The sequence below is a fragment of the Dendrobates tinctorius genome, unplaced genomic scaffold (assembly GCF_039654945.1).
Source record: "Dendrobates tinctorius isolate UK_male_01 unplaced genomic scaffold, ASM3965494v1 ptg000039l, whole genome shotgun sequence".
Lineage (NCBI taxonomy): Eukaryota > Metazoa > Chordata > Amphibia > Anura > Dendrobatidae > Dendrobates > Dendrobates tinctorius.
In genome coordinates, this window is record NW_027361707.1 from 21,310,001 (window position 1) to 21,329,810 (window position 19,810).

Genomic DNA, 19,810 nt, shown 5'->3' on the forward strand with positions numbered 1-19,810 from the left:
TTCTGTGTATGTGTGTGTGTGTATGTGTTTATGTCTGTATGTCTGTGTGTGTATGTTTGTGTATGTGTGTGTATGTCTGTGTGTGTATATACTGTATGTGTGTATGTATGTGTGTGTCTGTATGTATGTATGTGTGTCTGTGTGTATATGTCTGTGTGTGCATGTCTGTGTATGTATGTATGTATGTATGTGTGTGTCTGTATGTATGTGTGTATGTCTGTGTGTATGTATGTGTGTATGTCTGTGTATGTGTGTGTGTATGTGTGTGTGTGTCTGTGTATATGTGTGTGTGTATGTATGTCTGTGTGTATGTATATGTGTATGTCTGTCTGTGTGTGTATGTCTGTGTGTATGTGTGTGTGTGTGTGTGTGTGTAGGTGGAGCCTGGCCCTGGAGGAGATGCGGACACGAGGCGAAGACTGTGATGAGGAGAGAAGGCCATGATGCCCGGGGTGATGGGAGAATGCCATGAGGGGTGATGGAAAGAAGGCATTGATGGGATCATGGGAGTGATTGAGAAGGCAGTGATGGGAGTGATGGAGAGATGGGGAGAAGGCAATGATGGGAGTGATGGAGAGAAGGGAGTGATGGGGAGAAGGCAATGATGGGAGTGATGGGGTGATGGAGCAGGCAATGATGGGGAGAAGGCAATGATGGGTGTGATGGAGCAGGCAATGATGGGGGTGATGGAGCAGGCAATGATGGAAGTGATGGGGAGAAGGCAATGATAGGAGTGATGGGGTGATGGAGCAGGCAATAATGGGAGTAGGCAATGATGGGAGTGATGGGGAGAAGGCAGTGATGGGGTGATGGAGAAGGAAATGATGGGAGTGATGAGGAGAAGGCAATGATGGGAGTGATGGAGTGATGGAGCAGGCAATGATGGGAGTGATGGGGAGAAGGCAATGATGGGGGTGATGGAGAGAAGGCAATGATGGGGGTGATGGAGAGGGCAATGATGGGGTGGTGGGGGAAAAAGAAATGATGATGGGGGTGATAGAGGAGAATGCACCGGTGGTGGTGGAAAGCGCAATAATGGGGGTGGTGGAGGAGGAGGAGGAAATGATGGAGCTGGTGGAATGGGCAATGATGGGAGTGGTGGGGGAGAAAGCAAAGATAGTGGTGGGGGAGAAGAAAATGATGGAGGTGGTGAAGAGGGAAATGATGGGGTGGGGGAGAGGACAATAATGGGATGCAAGGGGAGGAGGACAATGAGGGGTGTGGGGGACTGGGATGTTAGGAAGGGGGACTTATAATGGCCTTAGGAACAGGGGGAGGTGGAGGAAGACGTTATCGCTTATTATGTCTAGCACAGTCCCTTAGTATATAGTGTCCTCACTATGTCTAACACAGTCCCTTAGTATATAGTGGACTCACTAATTCTGTATAACACCACCCTTAGTTACATAGTTTCCTCTTTTATTATGTATAACACGTCCCTTATTACGTACCATCCTCTAGTTATATATGGTGCCGTCCCTTATTATATAGCTTCCTCTGCTGTTATGTATAGTGCTGTCTCTTACATAGTGTATTCTTGTTAATTTTGTTATTTACAGTGCCCTCTTTTATTACATAGTCCCCTCTCTTGTTAGATATAAAATGACTGCTGATGGAGCAGCTGGTGACCAAACTATCAGTCCATCAGCTCCTCCATTAGAAAGGAAGCTTTCCCATGCTCCGTCAGCCATCATTGCATTATACAGCTAACAAGACAGGACGGTATGTAATAAAGACAGGGCTCTATATAATTCAATATGTAAGGGACGGTAGTGTACATGAGAGGGCACTGTGTAAGGGACATAAATATACATAATAAAGGAGACTATGTAATATATATACATGTATGTGTGTGTGGCTATATAATATCAATATATATATATATATATATATATATATATATATATATACAGTGGGGAAAAAAAGTATTTAGTCAGTCAGCAATAGTGCAAGTTCCACCACTTAAAAAGATGAGAGGCGTCTGTAATTTACATCATAGGTAGACCTCAACTATGGGAGACAAACTGAGAAAAAAAAATCCAGAAAATCACATTGTCTGTTTTTTTTTTCATTTTATTTGCATATTATGGTGGAAAATAAGTATTTGGTCAGAAACAAAATTTCATCTCAATACTTTGTGATATATCCTTTGTTGGCAATGACAGAGGTCAAACGTTTTCTGTAAGTCTTCACAAGGTTGCCACACACTGTTGTTGGTATGTTGGCCCATTCCTCCATGTAGATCTCCTCTAGAGCAGTGATGTTTTTGGCTTTTCGCTTGGCAACACAGACTTTCAACTCCCTCCAAAGGTTTTCTATAGGGTTGAGATCTGGAGACTGGCTAGGCCACTCCAGGACCTTGAAATGCTTCTTACGAAGCCACTCCTTCGTTGCCCTGGCGGTGTGCTTTGGATCATTGTCATGTTGAAAGACACAGCCACGTTTCATCTTCAATGCCCTTGCTGATGGAAGGAGGTTTGCACTCAAAATCTCACGATACATGTCCCCATTCATTCTTTCATGTACCCGGATCAGTCGTCCTGGCCCCTTTGCAGAGAAACAGCCCCAAAGCATGATGTTTCCACCACCATGCTTTACAGTAGGTATGGTGTTTGATGGATGCAACTCAGTATTCTTTTTCCTCCAAACACGACAAGTTGTGTTTCTACCAAACAGTTCCAGTTTGGTTTCATCAGACCATAGGACATTCTCCCAAAACTCCTCTGGATCATCCAAATGCTCTCTAGCAAACTTCAGACGGGCCCGGACATGTACAGGCTTAAGCAGTGGGACACGTCTGGCACTGCAGGATCTGAGTCCATGGTGGCGTAGTGTGTTACTTATGGTAGGCCTTGTTACATTGGTCCCAGCTCTCTGCAGTTCATTCACTAGGTCCCCCCGCGTGGTTCTGGGATTTTTGCTCACCGTTCTTGTGATCATTCTGACCCCACGGGGTGGGATTTTGCGTGGAGCACCAGATCGAGGGAGATTATCAGTGGTCTTGTATGTCTTCCATTTTCTAATTATTGCTCCCACAGTTGATTTCTTCACTCCAAGCTGGTTGGCTATTGCAGATTCAGTCTTCCCAGCCTGGTGCAGGGCTACAATTTTGTTTCTGGTGTCCTTTGACAGCTCTTTGGTCTTCACCATAGTGGATTTTGGAGTCAGACTGTTTGAGGGTGTGCACAGGTGTCTTTTTATACTGATAACAAGTTTAAACAGGTGCCATTACTACAGGTAATGAGTGGAGGAAAGAGGAGACTCTTAAAGAAGAAGTTACAGGTCTATGAGAGCCAGAAATCTTGATTGCTTGTTTCTGACCAAATACTTATTTTCCACCATAATATGCAAATAAAATGAAAAAAAAACAGACAATGTGATTTTCTGGATTTTTTTTTCTCAGTTTGTCTCCCATAGTTGAGGTCTACCTATGATGTAAATTACAGACGCCTCTCATCTTTTTAAGTGGTGGAACTTGCACTATTGCTGACTGACTAAATACTTTTTTCCCCCACTGTATGTATATATATATATATATATATATATATATATATATATATATATATATATATATATATATATATATATATATATATATATATATATATATATATATATATACACACACATGTAGCTTTGACGCCATAAAAGGAGGGGGGCCAAGACACATTTCTTGCACAGGGGCCCCAAGCTGTCAGTGTCCGCCCCTGCACAAATATACAGTCATATGTTAAAGTTTGGGCACCCCATTAATGTTAACCTTTTTTCTTTATAACAATTTTGGTTTTTCCAACAGCTATTTCAGTTTCATATATCTAATAACTGATGGACTCAGTTATATTTCTGGATTCAAATGAGGTTTATTGTGCTAACAAAAAATAAATATGCAATCTGCATTTACACAAAATTTGACAGGTGCAAAAGTATGGGCACCTCAACATAAAAGTGACATTAATATTTCGTAGATCCTCCTTTTGCAAAAATAACAGCCTCTAGTCGCTTCCTGTTGCTATTAATGAGTTCCTGGATCCTGGATGAAGGTATTTGTGACCATTCCTGTTTACAAAACAATTCCAGTTCAGTTAAGTTTGATGGTCGCCGAGCATGGACAGCCCGCTTCAAATCATCCCACAGATGTTCAATGATATTCAGGTCTGGGGACTGGGATGGCCATTCCAGAACACTGTAATTGTTCCTCTGCATGAATGCCTGGGTAGATTTGGAGCGGTGTTTTGGATCATTGTCTTGCTGAAATATCCATCCCCTGCGTGACTTCAACTTCGTCACTGATTCTTGCACATTATTGTCAAGAATCTGCTGATACTGAGTTGAATCCATGAGACCCTCAACTTTAACAAGATTCCTGGTGCCGGCATTGGCCACACAGCCCCAAAGCATGATGGAACCTCCACCAAATTTTACTGTGGGTAGCAAGTGTTTTTCTTGGAATGCTGTGTTTTTTAGCCTCCATGCATAACGCCTTTTTGTATGACCAAACAACTCAATCTTTGTTTCATCAGTCCACAGGACCTTCTTCCAAAATGTAACTGGCTTGTCCAAATGTGCTTTTGCATACCTCAGGTGACTCTGTTTGTGGCGTGCTTGCAGAAACGGCTTCTTTCGCATCACTCTCCCATACAGCTTCTCCTTGTGCAGAGTGCGCTGTATTGTTGACCGATGCACAGTGACACCATCTGCAGCAAGATGATGCTGCAGGGCTTTGGAGGTGGTCTGTGGATTGTCCTTGACTGTTCTCACCATTCTTCTTCTCTGCCTTTCTGATATTTTTCTTGGCCTGCCACTTCTGGGCTTAACAAGAACTGCACCTGTGTTCTTCCATTTCCTCACTATGTTCCTCACAGTGGAAACTGACAGGTTAAATCTCTGAGACAACTTTTTGTATCCTTCCCCTGAAAAGCTATGTTGAATAATCTTTGTTTTCAGATCATTTGAGAGTTGTTTTGAGGAGCCCATGATGCCACTCTTCATAGGAGAATCAAATAGGAGAACTACTTGCAAGTGGCCACCTTAAATACCTTTTCTCATGATTTGATACACCTGGCTATGAAGTTCAAAGCTCAATGAGGTTACAAAACCAATTTAGTGCTTCAGGAAGTCAGTAAAAAGTAGTTAGGAGTGTTCAAATCAAGAAAAGGATAAGGGTGCCCATACTTTTGCACCGGTCAAACTTTGTTTAAATGCAGATTGCACATTTTCTGTTAGTACAATAAACCTCATATGAATCCAGAAATATAACTGAGTCCATCAGTTATTAGATATATGAAACTGAAATAGCTGTTGCAAAAACCAAAATTGTTATAAAGAAAAAAGGGTAATATTAATAGGGGTGCCCAAACATTAACATCTGACTGTATACACAAAAAGATCAGAGGCATGGCATAATGAATGGACATTTAAATAAACAATCAAACAGAGCTTAGATAGTCAGTCCCTATTCAGATTAGCTTAGTGGTGTGAATGTTTTATTGCCCCAATATCCCAGTAAGATCAGAGGCCTGATGCCCTCAATGCCTCTGGAGCAGAGTCTTCAGATATTGTGGTAAGTCACAAGTCCTCCTGACAGATTTAAGGGCCTGTCACACTAAGAGATATCGCTAGCAATATCGCTATAACTAGTGACGTTATAGCGATATTGCTAGCGATATCGCTGTGTGTGATATTTGCCTACAACCCGCTCCCCCGCTGCTTATCGCGCGAGAACGTCCAGGACTGTTTCTCGTCGTCAGCTTCCTGCGGCGCTTCCTGCGGAGAGACGAGCGTGGAGCCGGGCGGGAGGACGCAGGATCGCCTGGTGTGACAGGTAAGTAGCGATCCCCGACCCCTGCGATGTCGCTGGTGAGATCTGCCTGTGTGGCAGCTCACTAGTGACCACTTAGCGATGTACCAGCGATCCTGACCGCGTCATATCGCTGGTCGGGATCGCTGGTACATCGCTAAGTGTGACAGTACCTTTAGTCCTGTGTGAATTGAATAAAAGACTCTAATAAGTTTGTATTCCCAAACCCTTAGATGATTTTGTGGTTCGAAGTTGCTTTTTAATATGACAGCTTTCTTATTGTTTATGTTGTGTCCTGGACAACAGAAATGTTTGACCACTGGTAATTTTTTTTTTGTCTGTAATCATGTGGTGGTGAGACCTCATTCTTGTTCTCAGTTTCTGTCCTGTTTCTCCAACGTAAAGACCCCCAATAGGACATATAGTGCACACAATTAACCCCACCACAATGGAAGAGGAACATGTGAATTTCCCGGGAATATTATAGTCCTGCTATGTGTTTGGAATCTGTAGTCTGTCTTTGGTCTCTACATGAGCGCAGGTTTTGCAGTTCTTCACATTGCACGGATAAGTTCCTCTTGGTGTATCCGAGGGCAATAAGCTTTGGATCATGATGGTTCCTAAATTTGGAGGTTGCCTGTAGCACAACAAGGGAGGGTCTTTGAATATTGTTTTTAGCCGGTCAGCTTTGTGTAGGATATGGTGAAATGTTTTAGCATTTTTCCTTATTACCCCAAGCTGGTCACCACCAGAGGTACACAATACTGTTTTTTTCTCTAGATTACACCTGTATATGTACTGTAAGTTCATGTTCTTACACTTCAAAGTAACCGACACACTTACTTCTCAGGGACTGGATAGAGAAATTGCTGTTGCCAACAGTGGGGGAGATGGTACATTTTTGGCATACACACTCCTTGCCATTAAAAGTCACACGATCTCCTGGAGGAAACGGGCTTCTAGAACACAGGAAATGAATATATATTAGCAGACGGAGGCTGAAGTCTAAGCACTATATATGGCAAATTACCGTTTATACTTGTGTATAAGCCGACCCGTGTATAAGCCGACCCCCCTAATTTTGCCACAAAAAACTGGGAAAACTTATTGACTCGTGTATAAGCCTAGGGTGGAAAATGCAGCAGCTACTGGTAAATTTCAAAAATAAAAATAGATACCAATAAAAGTAAAATTAATTGAGACATCAGTAGGTTAAACGTTTTTGAATATCCATATTGAGCCCCATATAATGCTCCATACAAAATACAACCCATATAATGCTGCACAAAGGTTAATAATTGCCCCATAAGATGCTCCATAGAATAATATGCCCCATATAATGCTCCATAGATTATGCCCCCAAAAGATGCTCCATAGATTATGCCCCCATAAGATGCTCCATAGATTATGCCCCCATAAGATGCTCCATAGATTATGCCCCCATAAAATGCTCCATAGATTATGCCCCCATAAAATGCCCCATAGAATATGCCCCCATATGCTGCCCCATAGAATATGCCCCCATATGCTGCTCCATAGATTATGCCCCCATATGCTGCCCCATAGACTATGCCCCCATATGCTGCCCCACAGACTATGCTGCCCCATAGAATATGCCCCCATATGCTGCCCCTTAGAATATGCCGCCATATGCTGCCCCATAGAATATGCCCCCATATGCTGCCCCATAGAATATGCCCCCATATGCTGCTCCATAGATTATGCCCCCATATGCTGCTCCATGGAATATGCCCCCATATGCTGCTCCATAGAATATGCCCCCATATGCTGCCCCATAGAATATGCCCCCATATGCTGCTCCATAGAATATGGCCTCATATACTGCACCATAGAATATGCCCCCATATGCTGCCTCATAGAATATGCCCCCATATGCTGCTCCATAGATTATGCCCCCATATGCTGCCCCATAGAATATGCCCCCATATGCTGCCCCATAGAATATGCCCCCATATGCTGCTCCATAGAATATGGCCTCATATGCTGCTCCATAGAATATGCCCCCATATGCTGCCCCATAGAATATGCCCCCATATGCTGCTCCATAGAATATGCCCCCATATGCTGCGCCATAAAATATGCCCCATATATTATGCCCTCATATGATGCTGCTGCAAAAAAAAAAAAAAATGCCATACTCACCTCTCCTGCTCAGGACCTGGCACCTGTGATTGTCACCTGTCCGGGGTCCATCGCTGCTCACCACTGTCTGCGCGTCCTCTGTCAGTGACTGTTCAGCCAGCAGAGGGCGCGGCGCGCACTAACCACATCACCGCACCCCCTGCTGGCTAAACATCATGCACACAAGAAGCAGCAGACGGCGGTGATCAGCGTGGGAACGAGGACTGGTGAATATCACTGTACTCACCCATCCTGGAACATCTTTGCAGCCTCGCTTCTCCACTGTCTCCCTTCCTGCCTTCAGCGGTCACGTGATACCGCTCATTACCACTCATGAATATGTGCATATTCATGAGTTTAATGAGCGGTACCACGTGACCGCTGAAGGCAGGAAGGGAGACAGTGGAGAAGCGAGGGGGCTGCAGAGAGTGCCAGGACGGGTGAGTATGATCTGTGACACTCCTGCCCCCCCCTCCCAAAAAAATGGGCTGAAAATCTCGGCTTATACACGAGTATATATGGTACTAATTGTGTAGAAATTGTATGGTACTGTAACGGTGCTAACCAACTGATTGTCCCATGCCCCTCACCCACAATGACGGGCCCCATAAACTGTCCTCCTCTGTAGAGTCACCAGTACATAAAGGATACTGTAAAGGCACACTTACTTGCAAATAGCGCACACAAAGCAGCAGGGGTGGTAGGTTTTTCCGAGTGCAGACACAACCTCCCCTTCTATGAACTGATCGCAACTGATACATCTGGTTCCATAGAGCTTCTGATAATCCAGAGTACATATGTAATCTCCCTGCCGTACAAAAAATCCTCCCTGGGCAAGGTCAGTGCCGCAAACTGGATGAGGGAGAGAAAAAGTTCACTATTAATGGTGACCAATGGACTTGAAGGACCGTTGGTCGCTTACCAGTCTGGCATGGGTGGCCAACCTGAGACATACACACGTGGTCAAAATTGTTGTTACCCCTCATTTAATGACAGAAAACCCCACAATGGTTACAGAAATAACTTGAATCTGACAAAAGTAATAATAAATAAAAAATCTATGAAAATAAACAAATGAAAGTCAGACATTGCTTTTCAACCATGCTTCCACAGAATGTAAAAAAATAAAACTCATGAAATAGGCCTGGACATAAATGATGGTTCCCTTAACTTAATATTTTGTTGCATAACCATTTGAGGCAATCACTGCAATCAAACGATTCCTGTAACTGTCAATGAGACTTCTGCACCTCTCCACAGGTATTTTGACCCACTCCTCAAGAGCAAACTGCTCCAGCTGTCTCGTGTTTGAAGGTTGTCTTTTCCAGACGGCATGTTTCAGCTCTTTCCAAAGATGCTCAATAGGATTTAGGTCAGGGCTCATAGAAGAGGGAGGGAAAATGTTCACTATGAACATCGGAACTACGCCGACTGCCATATTGGAACACCCAAGTTATGGGTATTCCGATATGGCGGCCGGGATTCATATCTCCCGCCAAGCCGGCTGAGCCAATGAGCGGTCCCGCGCGGGATTCAAATCCCCCGCCAAGGCGCATGGCACAGATCATTGCGGGCCTGTGCAGGGGGGGCTGCGGTGGTGTGTGTGTGTGTGTGTATGTATATGCAGGCATCGTTCTGCTACCCTGACAGTGAGTGACACATTAGCCAATGATGGGACAGTTGTAGTCCCATCATCCGGCTAATGTGTTGAATGTAAATAAAAACAAAACATACAGAACATGCAACATATAACACTACTGCACTAATTAGAAGCACTTCACCTTCTTATTAATCAGTGTAAATTTCTTTTGGCAGTGCATGGGTTAATCTGCTCTTTTGAGAACTCCTGGAGCATTAAGGCTCTCAGCTTCACACTGTTAGCCACTCCCATCTGCTATATAAACTAGGCCCTGTCCAGCACTTATGGTCAGAGCTTATGCCGCGACTCTGTTGCCGAGTCCTCAGACCAGGGGCTCCTTCCCTGTCCCATACACTAGGGAGTAGGAGTAGAAAGGGAATTATCACACAAAACCCACCAAACACCTTCTCCTACAATAACCAACAACCACCTCCGGGCACGCAGCAAAAGCTAACTCTGACAATGAGTGCTAGCCAGGACCCAGTTTATATAGGAGATGAGAGTGGCTAAGAGTGCACAACCGAGAGCCTAAATGCTCCAGGAGCTCTCAACAGAACAGACTAACCCGTGCACTGCCAAAAGAAATTTATACCGAATAATAAGAAGGCGAAGGGCTTCTAATCAGTGCAGGAGTAGGATAAATCAGATGCTGCAGTCTTCTGGCTCCTCTTTGTCGCTGTCTGTGGCTAATCTGTTACTGTAGGTCTGTGCCTGCATTGTTACATGGGGAATTTGATTAACATTGTTATTGTGGATCAGTGGCTGTACTGTTATCTGTGTTTGTGGTTGCATTGTTAATGTGGGTCTGTGGCTAAACTCTTACTGTATGTCTGTGGCTACATTGTTATTTGCGGTATGTGACTAACATTACTATGGGTTTATTACTAAACTGTTACTGTAGTTCTCTGGCTATACTGTTACAAATGGTATGTGACCAACACTTTCACTGTGGATCTGTGGCTGTACTTTTATTATTGGGTCTGTGCAGTCACTTTTATTTGGGGTACCTAGCTAGCACTTTACTATGGGTCTGTGGCTATCCCAGTTAATGGTAGTAGGTAGCTTCAGTACATTTGTTACTGTGTTTGTCCTGTGGCAGCAACTATTACGGGGGCCATATGTCAATTATTGGAGGTCCTCTCATGGGTAAGGGAAATTCTTTGGCTATTATTGAAGGTCAATGGCTATTATTATGGTCTGCGACTGTTACTAAGGGGTGTCCAGCTGTTCTGTTACTGCGGGTTTGTCCTATTACTGGGGGTCTGTGATGGTCACTATGATAGATATGCAGCGGCTATTAGGATGGGGTGAAATGTATCCCCCTCTACACGTTTACTACTCCTGCTTTTAGTAACAGTAAGTTTATGATCTTTGACATTTTTTTGAATATTCTCAGCTTTCCCTGTGACATATTTCATCACACTATTATTACCAAAAAGGTTGTATTACCTTTTTTTTTCTGCTAATATAAATTATTACTGAATTATTATTACATCTCAGCTTTGGATATTCTGTGGTTTTTTGATTAGAGGATGTAAGTGCTGGAATATTAACGCTTCGCTGCACTGACGGCTGCTGGGAGCTCAGTAAATTAGAGCTCTTATTACTTTCTGCTTTTCCTTAACTCACCTTATGCTTTGTGCCTCCTGAGCCATTTCAGCTGACGGTGAAGGTTTATGTGAGACCTGACACTATAAATGCAAGATTTTCGCTTTTGTCTTTTCCTCTCCATTTTCCATGAGCCACAACGTTCATTTTCCTATGGGCACATTTTCTGCATGTCGAGATGCTGAGCTGTAGTTTGGATCACCATTATTTAAATTTACCATATAATGTACTAAAAAAAGCGTAAAAAAATTCTTTGTTTTGTGGAATAAAGATTTAAGAAAAAAAAACCTTAATTTTGTGAAAAAATTCAAGGGGACATAAAAAATGATCTTGAAATTTGATCAAAATTTACGGCAATACCTACTTTCCAAACTGATATATTTTTATTAGTTGCAAGTTTTAGTGCTTTTAAAGGAAAAAAAAAACATTTTGGGGAAATTTTTGCTTGCTTTTTATTCCAAGGAGGGTACTGAAAACAAGCAATTATGTTAAATCATGTGACATTTTAACATTTTGAACTTTTATGAATGTGACAACATCAAGCATGATCATTTTTATTTTATTTTTTTAATTCTTTATTTTTCTTACTGATAGGGTGGATCGTATTTTTCGGATTATAAGACGCACTTTTTCCCACAAATTTTGGGAGAAAAATGGGGGTGCGACTTATAATGCGGATATACCTTACCGGCTGCGGTGGAGCAGGGTCCCAGGATCGCTGCTGGAGGAGGAAAGAGTGGCGCGTTGCTGAAGGTCGCCAGCTGGGATGAGGGGGTGTTCCGATGTGCGCCACTGTGGGTGAAAATGGTTGTGGTGCTCTGTGGTGCGGGCGGGCTCCACTGGAATTTTGTGAAAGCCCTGAGCCCCCAGCATATCCATTACTGCGATGCGGTGGCCTCCGGGAAAACGGCTGTCAGGGGCAGCGCATGGTCAGATTGAGATCTCGGCAACGCGCCACTCTTGCCTTCTCCAGCAGTAACCCTGGGATCCTTCACTGCAGCCACCACCCCCGGTAAGCAATAAAATGCATGGATTATAAGAAGTAACAGCATTTTATTAAAAAAAAAAAAGGTTTTTTTCCTATTTTTCATCTCAAAATTTGGGGGTACGTCTTATAATCCGCAAAATACGGTAATTTGAATTGTGCACATTGGAGCACATTTGTGGTAGATATGGGGACCTCGGCTGGCTGCAATGACAACCCATCGATACTCCACCGCATAAATCTCGTTTTCTGTCGATTACAGCATCTGATGGGCTAAACTGATATTGTTAGAGCTAATTACGATTGCATCATAACAGTATTTCTATGACTGAATCCATTGTAGCGAGGAGCCAATAGCTAGTCATGACAGTTGAGGGCCTGGTGAAGACCCCATGGCTGAATCCTATGTTCTACTTTGGCTGGGATTCAAAGAGTTATTTGGTCTATATCCTGCAATACTCTGGTATTGTAGAAAATACTATATAGATGCTCAAATGTTCACAGGTTCAAGCCCTAGGAGGAGTAAAACATTTTTGGACAGTAACGTGGAAGAAAGTTGAAATTAGCGGTCCCTCCCTATTGCTCTGTGCCTGACGACGAGATAAATATCACAACATTCTGAACTTCTCATAGAACATAATACTTTATTCCTCGTTCCCTGTTATCACTGTATGATACATTTGGCTTGTTATACTGGAAATCTTCCATCACTGGTTCTCCTATGAAATGACCAGTACATGATCGCACTGGACAGAGGCGCTCTGTGTGTCCGGACTGGGCTGTGCACACGCCGTACAATACGTCGTTTTATCTGAAAGGTCATTCCGTCTGTTGTGGCTCCGCACAGATGGATCCTGTTTTGGAGACATTCAGTAACCTGCCTTTGTCTGCATTAAGTCCCCACACCCGTCAGTGTCATGGATCTACGTAAAAAAGTGAGGACCAGCTAATTCCATTAAATAGGAGACAAACCTATTTTTATAATAATATTTTTGTAAGCAGATCTGTCACCAGATTTCAAAATTATATTCATTATTACATAGATACATCTTAGACCTGATAAGCCTGATGAACTTACTTTGAAAATTCAAGTCACGATGACCATATAATTGGGACATAAGGATTGACAATTTTCAGGACTCATAAAGTGCTTATTGTAATATTAGGCAGGAAAACCATCATAAAGGATTAAACAGTCATTTTAACATGGTTTGTCAAAGTAAGGTCCAAGAGATCTACTAATTGATATATGCAGTTTGTATTGTGAAATCTGGTTATCGATCTGCTTTAAAAATTAAAAGAGTATCTACATTTTTTTTTCATTTACTGAATTATATTTCAGGCATTGCAAAGTTATGAATTTTTGAGATATAGTTTTTCGCCTTATTTGCATTCCCTTCTCTTCCAAACTCCATGCTGCAAAGCTATTTCACTGGCCAATTTATGCTTCTTTACAAGCTGCTGTCATCTGCTGCTGGGTAAGGTACATACACTGAAGAGCAAAAGGGTAACAAGGTTTTGAACTTTTGACTTTCAGGCTTCATATCTCACCATTCACTACTGCTTTGATCTTGAGACTTCCATCATTTTATAGACAATCATCTTGGCTATCTCATACATAAATTTAACTTGCAACTATTTAGCAAATGATTAGTTATGCAGATTCTTGTCTTGTCATTGCATTACAGTTGGAAAAATCCGAAATGAAGTCCATCCATTCAAAAGCCAAGAGGTGGACATCCGGGTAAAATATCAGAGTCAATAAGTCGGCTCATCACAAGGTCTATAGGTACCGTTACACTTAGCGATGCACCAGCGATCCCGACAACGATATGGATCGCTGGTGCATCTCTAAGTGGTCGCTAGTGAGCTGCCACACAGGCAGATCTCAGCAGTGACATAGCAGCGGTCGGGGGTCGCTACTTACCTGTCAGACGTGGCGATCCTAATGTCCTCCCACCCGCCTCCACGCGTCGCTAGTCGGCGCCACAGGAAGCCCAGCAGTAAGCGCCCGACGAGAAATGGTCCAGGACGTTCTCGCGCGACCAGCGATAATCAGCGGGGGAGCCGGTCGGAGGTAAGTATCAGACATAGTGATATTGCTAGTAATATCGCTGCTACGTCACAAAACCAGTGACGTTACAGCGATATTGCTAGCGATATCGCTATGTGCAACGGGGGCTTATCACTTCTGGTGTGACAAACACGGCAGTGGAGGTGGCTCATATGCCTCACAATAGCGAGATCACAGACATCCATGCAAGCACCATGCGACGTACATTACACAAGTCTGGAATGGTGGCCCAAAAAAAGGTGAAGAAGCCTCAACTTCAATATCGTCATAAGAAACGTCGGTTTGAGTTTGCAAACAAGTACGAAAAGTGGACTGTGGAAGATTGGAAACTGTCAATACAGAAGCACTTCTCCCAACAAAATGTTTACCCTCTTAATCTATGGCAGTCATTATATTATATGGCAATATAATACAATATATTACAATTGCTCATTTTGCCTTTCTACTCAGCTAATTCTTCTGTTTTCCGTTACGGCTATGACAATACGTTATCAATAACTGACTAGCTGAATCCTTCAAAGCTCTATGTAGAAACAGGAGGTCAATTTTCCCTGTATGAGTCATGAGTCACTGCAAAAGTCCCTGGCAGGGGGAGGAAAAGCAGCTGGGTCAGGAGTTGTAGAGGGGAATGATAAATGCAGAGACAAGAGACTTCCTGTTTCTACATACAGCAGAGAAAAGAAAGTAATTAACTGGGTAGAAGGGCAAAATGAGCAATTGTAAGTGCACAGTGCTGTATAATATGATGGCTGAAGTACATAAAGAGGATAAAAACTCTGTTGTGAGTGCTTCTTTAAATGGGTAGAACCGAATGTGTAACATCTACCAGTAGCCTCCACATGGCTCCCCTCCTCCCACCATGCGGAGATGCCAGCTTACTCACCGCCCCAGCCGCAGCAGCGTCCACCTGAACTGCTTTCTCCTTGCCTGTGCACGCCACACTGTGCGTGCTCCCCTGCTCTCAAAGGGGCAGTGCGCGCACATGGTAAAATTCCTCCAGCTAACAGCTGGGAGGCATTTAGTTAATGTGATCCCCTGCGAGATGTCTGCTATGCAATAACTGGAAGACAGACATCTTGTCTAAAATGCACCATCCCCAATAGTGAGGTGCCTCAGCAACCCTTATAGTTAGTCTTAGTGGTGTGGGTGTGTCAAAGTGTATGTTGCCCGATTCCCCGTCCTAAATCTGTTAAAGACATTCCCGTATCCTGTGTTCCCATTAGCCTAGTATAGTTTATCCTTGTTTCTGTGAACGTTTTGGCGGTATCCTAATGCAGAACTTGCGTCTGCTGTATCTATTCCCGGTCTCCTGGTCCTGGTGCTGCCAGTCCTGTTTCCGTTGTCCCTGGTCCCAGTGCAGCCAGCTTCAGAACTGTTTCCTAATATCTACAAATATGAACAAGAACCTATCTTCAATATTCAAGTTGTCCGTACTCTGTCAGTCTCCGCTACCTTCTTGTCAGTGACCTCGGCAACGTCTCCCCGTGTCAGCGAACACGACCATTACACAGGTACAATAGACGTCCTTACCTTTACATGTGAAGCATTTGATGTGGAAATATTTACTCTGCACCCGAAGGACTTCTCCTTTACATGCATTACCGCAGTTGTTGCAGAGGATTGCATTTCCAGTTGGCTTTTCCAGGTGGCTCTGTAGAGCCTGGTGCTGAGATACTGCAGAGCAGAAAAGAACATGGAACGTTAGGATTCTAGATATTTTCATATTTTCACAGAGTATTTTCAAAATAATTAGGAATGCACTATTAGTACATATAGTGTATATCAAGTACTTCAAGTCTTGGATAGCCAGTCCTAAGCCATGGCCTACTTGACCAACTTAACTAGGATGTGTTGTTGCTATACAAAGGTGATATATTTGCAGTTTTGTGCTATCCAATGTAATATGTTTTGCTATGTGTGGTGTCACCATCATAAAGGCATCCTTTTCCCATGTAAGTATTGCAGAGAACAAAAAATAGTCCACAAGAAGAGATCAAGCACAAATAAGGTAGATTTGGCAAACAGGCAAAAAGCTGAGATGTCACTGTTCCTGTCAATCGCGACAGCGGTATTCATAATGGTTACAAAGGGGTTAAAAGACCTCTATTTATAAGTTATTTGTATGGCAAATGGCGTAAAAAAATAATAAAAAATATGCCAAAAATGTTGCTTTTTCATCAAACTGAGACAGAAAAACGTGAAAAATTCATATGTTAAAAAAATGGTATAAATAAAAATGCCAAACCATCCCGCAAAAAACTCTAATACGACTCATTTGGCAAAAAAATTTTTAAAAAAGTTACAGCCCTTAGAGAATCGTGATGCAAAAAATTCATTTTTGTAAAATATTGTTTTTAGTGTGTAAAAAAAAAAAGCAAAACATAACAAAAAAACAATATATATCTGATATCACTTTTACCGCAAGGTGAACGGCGTAAAAAATAAAAACAATAACTGAATTGCTGGTTTTTGTTCATTCTGTATCTGAAAAATCTGAATAAAAAGCGATCAAAAATTATTATGTGCCCTAAAATGATACCAAAAACATCTGCAACTTGTCTCACAAAAAAGCCTTCATACAGCTTTGTTCGCCAAAAAATAAAAAAGTTACAGCTCTCTGACTATGGCGACGAACAATACCTAAAAAACCCCATATGAAGCTGGTATTGCTGCATTTGCACCAACCCAAAGAAAAAAGTCGCCTTATCCCTTATACTGCACAGTGAACCGTGCAAAAATAAAAATGAGAACTATTCTTGTACTGCTATTGGTTCATTCTACCTCCCAAAAATCGAAATAAGGCTTGGCTCACATTTATCCTGCGCTCTCCGTTGAGTGCTTATGTCGGGGTTTGTAAATTCCCAAATACCACGATTCAGATAAAACCCCTGACGGAACCACTCACTTATGAGGCAGATGGACTAACTTTGGACTGGTCTGTGTTCCAGCGGTGTCCCATCATTTTCGGTGTCTTTTTAGCGCACAAGTGTGGGCGATCACAGATCTGTGCATGGCTAAAAAGATGGATACCACCGAAGCAGATGCCAAACGGACTCCAAAATGTCTCCATCAGCCTCATTATGGTGAGTGGTTTCGACTCAATCACATTTTTGTGGGATTTACAAAGAATCTTGACGTAAGTGCTCAGCGTAGACCACAAGAATGTGATCCTAGCCTCTCTAAAAGCGATCTAATAATATTATGTACCCCAAAATGTTACCAATAAAAACCCTAATTTATCCTGCACAAAACCAGTCCTCACTCATGTCCGTCATCTGTCACTGGAACCGACAAACAAGATCTCTGGAAAAGCGGCATGGCTCATACCCCCTCAAATAAAATCCAGTGAATTCTGCCCTCCTAAATCCAAGTGCCCCCCTCCCGAGCCCCAATGTGCCTAATCCACAATAAGCGGCCACATGTTTGGTATCGTTATAGTGGAGAGAAAGCAGTTAACAATTTATGGGGTGCATGTCTCAAGAAGCTGGGCACAATGTATGGAGCCGGTACAATATATGGGGGCTCTACACTGTATGGGGAGAGAATGTATGGGAACTAGACAGGCAGATTTGCAATTCTCCAGAGAAAAGGCCTATCGTGGATGTTAGAAAATAGTCACTGCAGCTGTAGATGAATTCATTGTGAAGTGCAGTTTCCACAATGGGGTCACTTTTGGGGGTTTTCTGCTGTTCTGGCACCTTCAGGGCACCGAAAATTTAGCTCATAAACTATTCTATCAAAATCTGCGCTCCAAAAGCCAAATAGCGCTCCTTCCCTCTCAGCCTAACAGTAATTGTGGCGCCCCTGAGGCTCGGTCGCCACAGAGGTACTGCACCTCCTCCTGAGGTGTTGTACCCCACCGTCCAGGTGAGTTGGAGGCTCCTGACCACGCTCCAACACTCGCATCCCACACAACACGGTAGTTCAGCAAAGCTACATTGCGACTCCCTGCTTGGAGTGTAGCAGAGCACCTTTGGTGGCTCCCTGCTTGGAACACGAAACGTGCTGGGAGGTGGGTGGAGTTGAGAATATATAAGAGCGGGAAGGTTTAAGATTACAGGTCAGTCTGTGAGAGGAAGCCACTCAGAGAGGAGTGAGGAAAGAAGATCCCTGAGAGAGAGGGATGGAGGAAGGAGGTGCTGCAGCAGATCTCAGTGACCTGGGTCTGCTGGCACGGGAAAGGAAAGAAGGAGAAAGACATTGAACTGAAACCTGATCTTTCAGGAGAAGGAGAGATTAGTACGGAACGAAGGAGTAAAAGGGAACAGAGGACGTGGGTTAGGAGAGAACCCTGCCTAGAAGTTCTAAGCGCAAGGCCGGGGCCCGGTTCCCGAGGTTGTATGGATGCTAATGGTCGTGCAGCAGACACCGGTGGAGTAGTGGGCTGTAAATGCACTACTCCCATCTAAGAGTTGGGGGCACAACAGCAACTTGGATAGTGAGCCGGGACTCAGGAGTAAGGAGTCCCCGAAGCAGGCTACAGCTGTCTGCCGTACAAGTAGAGTTCTTGGGAACATCTGTCAGGAGGCACTCCAGTGTAACTCAGTGCTGGGAGTACTTCACACTTAAAGGCGCTATAAGAGGAGACGTTCAGAAAGGTACATGTTGGCAGAGCATTGGAAGGGAGCATTCCATCTGACCTAGAGGTTGATTGAGCCTCTGACCCAGAGGACACGGTACGGAGGCGAGCACCTGTGTGTACTACAGACTGTGAGTAAAGCTTTGGAACTACAAGGCCTAGTGTCCTCCATTGATTCTTGCGCCTACACATCCAGCACTGCTACATCCAAGTACCAGCTACTACACTGCCTGCGCCTCTCAGCTACCCCTACATCTACACTGCCTTGGGACTACAGCTCCACCTGTGGGGAGCTTCACCATCTTGGCTGTAACACACCACCAGTCCCAGAGGATCTGCATGCAGCGTCGGCTTAACATCTCCCTTGCCGAACACCACAGGTGGCGTCACAAACTATTCATCAATTGTATTTCATTGTTCTTTCACCCCCCTTTTGCAATGGAGCCCCAGGGCCATGGACCGGGTCACAGCTTCCGTGACAACTCCCATTGAGATCAACGGGCCCGGTACCGAGTACCCCACTGCCCTGGGAAGGCGCCCCATAATTACTGACATCATTTGGGGAATCACCGTGTTTGGGAGAAATTACACAATAAGTGATGGGGTCTAGTTTCACCTGTTAATCCTTGTGTACCTAACAAATTTGCAGCAAAAGCAAAAATTACATTTTTACCACTAAAATGTTATATTTCCACAGCTCAATGTTTTTAAAATTCTGTGAAGCACCCATGAGTTGAAAATACTCACTACACCCCTTTATGAATTCCTTAGGCAGTGAAGTTTCCAATATGGGGTCCCTTGGGGGGGTGGTTTCTGCTGTTCTGGCACCTCAGGGGCTCGGCTAATGGAGCCCACAATTTAGTCAAACAAAATCTGTGTTCTAAAAGCCAAGTAACGCTGCTTTCCATCCGATCCCTGTCGAGTGCTCAAACAGTAGTTTGGTGTATCCAGGGGTGGATTAAGGGTAGCCAGGGCCCGGGGCAGTT

General features: G+C 43.6%; 1 protein-coding gene across 1 annotated transcript in view; it reads right to left on the reverse strand.

Moving 5' to 3' along the window:
* Window positions 1–19,810, reverse strand: part of ABLIM2 (actin binding LIM protein family member 2) — a 230,106-nt gene that overhangs the window by 133,039 nt on the left and 77,257 nt on the right. Inside the window, exons 2-4 of the mRNA XM_073574547.1 lie at window positions 15,776–15,919; window positions 8,608–8,791; window positions 6,641–6,756 (exon numbers count right to left, since the gene is read on the reverse strand). Coding sequence (XP_073430648.1) covers window positions 6,641–6,756; window positions 8,608–8,791; window positions 15,776–15,919 — 444 coding nt within the window. The remainder of the gene's footprint in view (window positions 1–6,640; window positions 6,757–8,607; window positions 8,792–15,775; window positions 15,920–19,810) is intronic.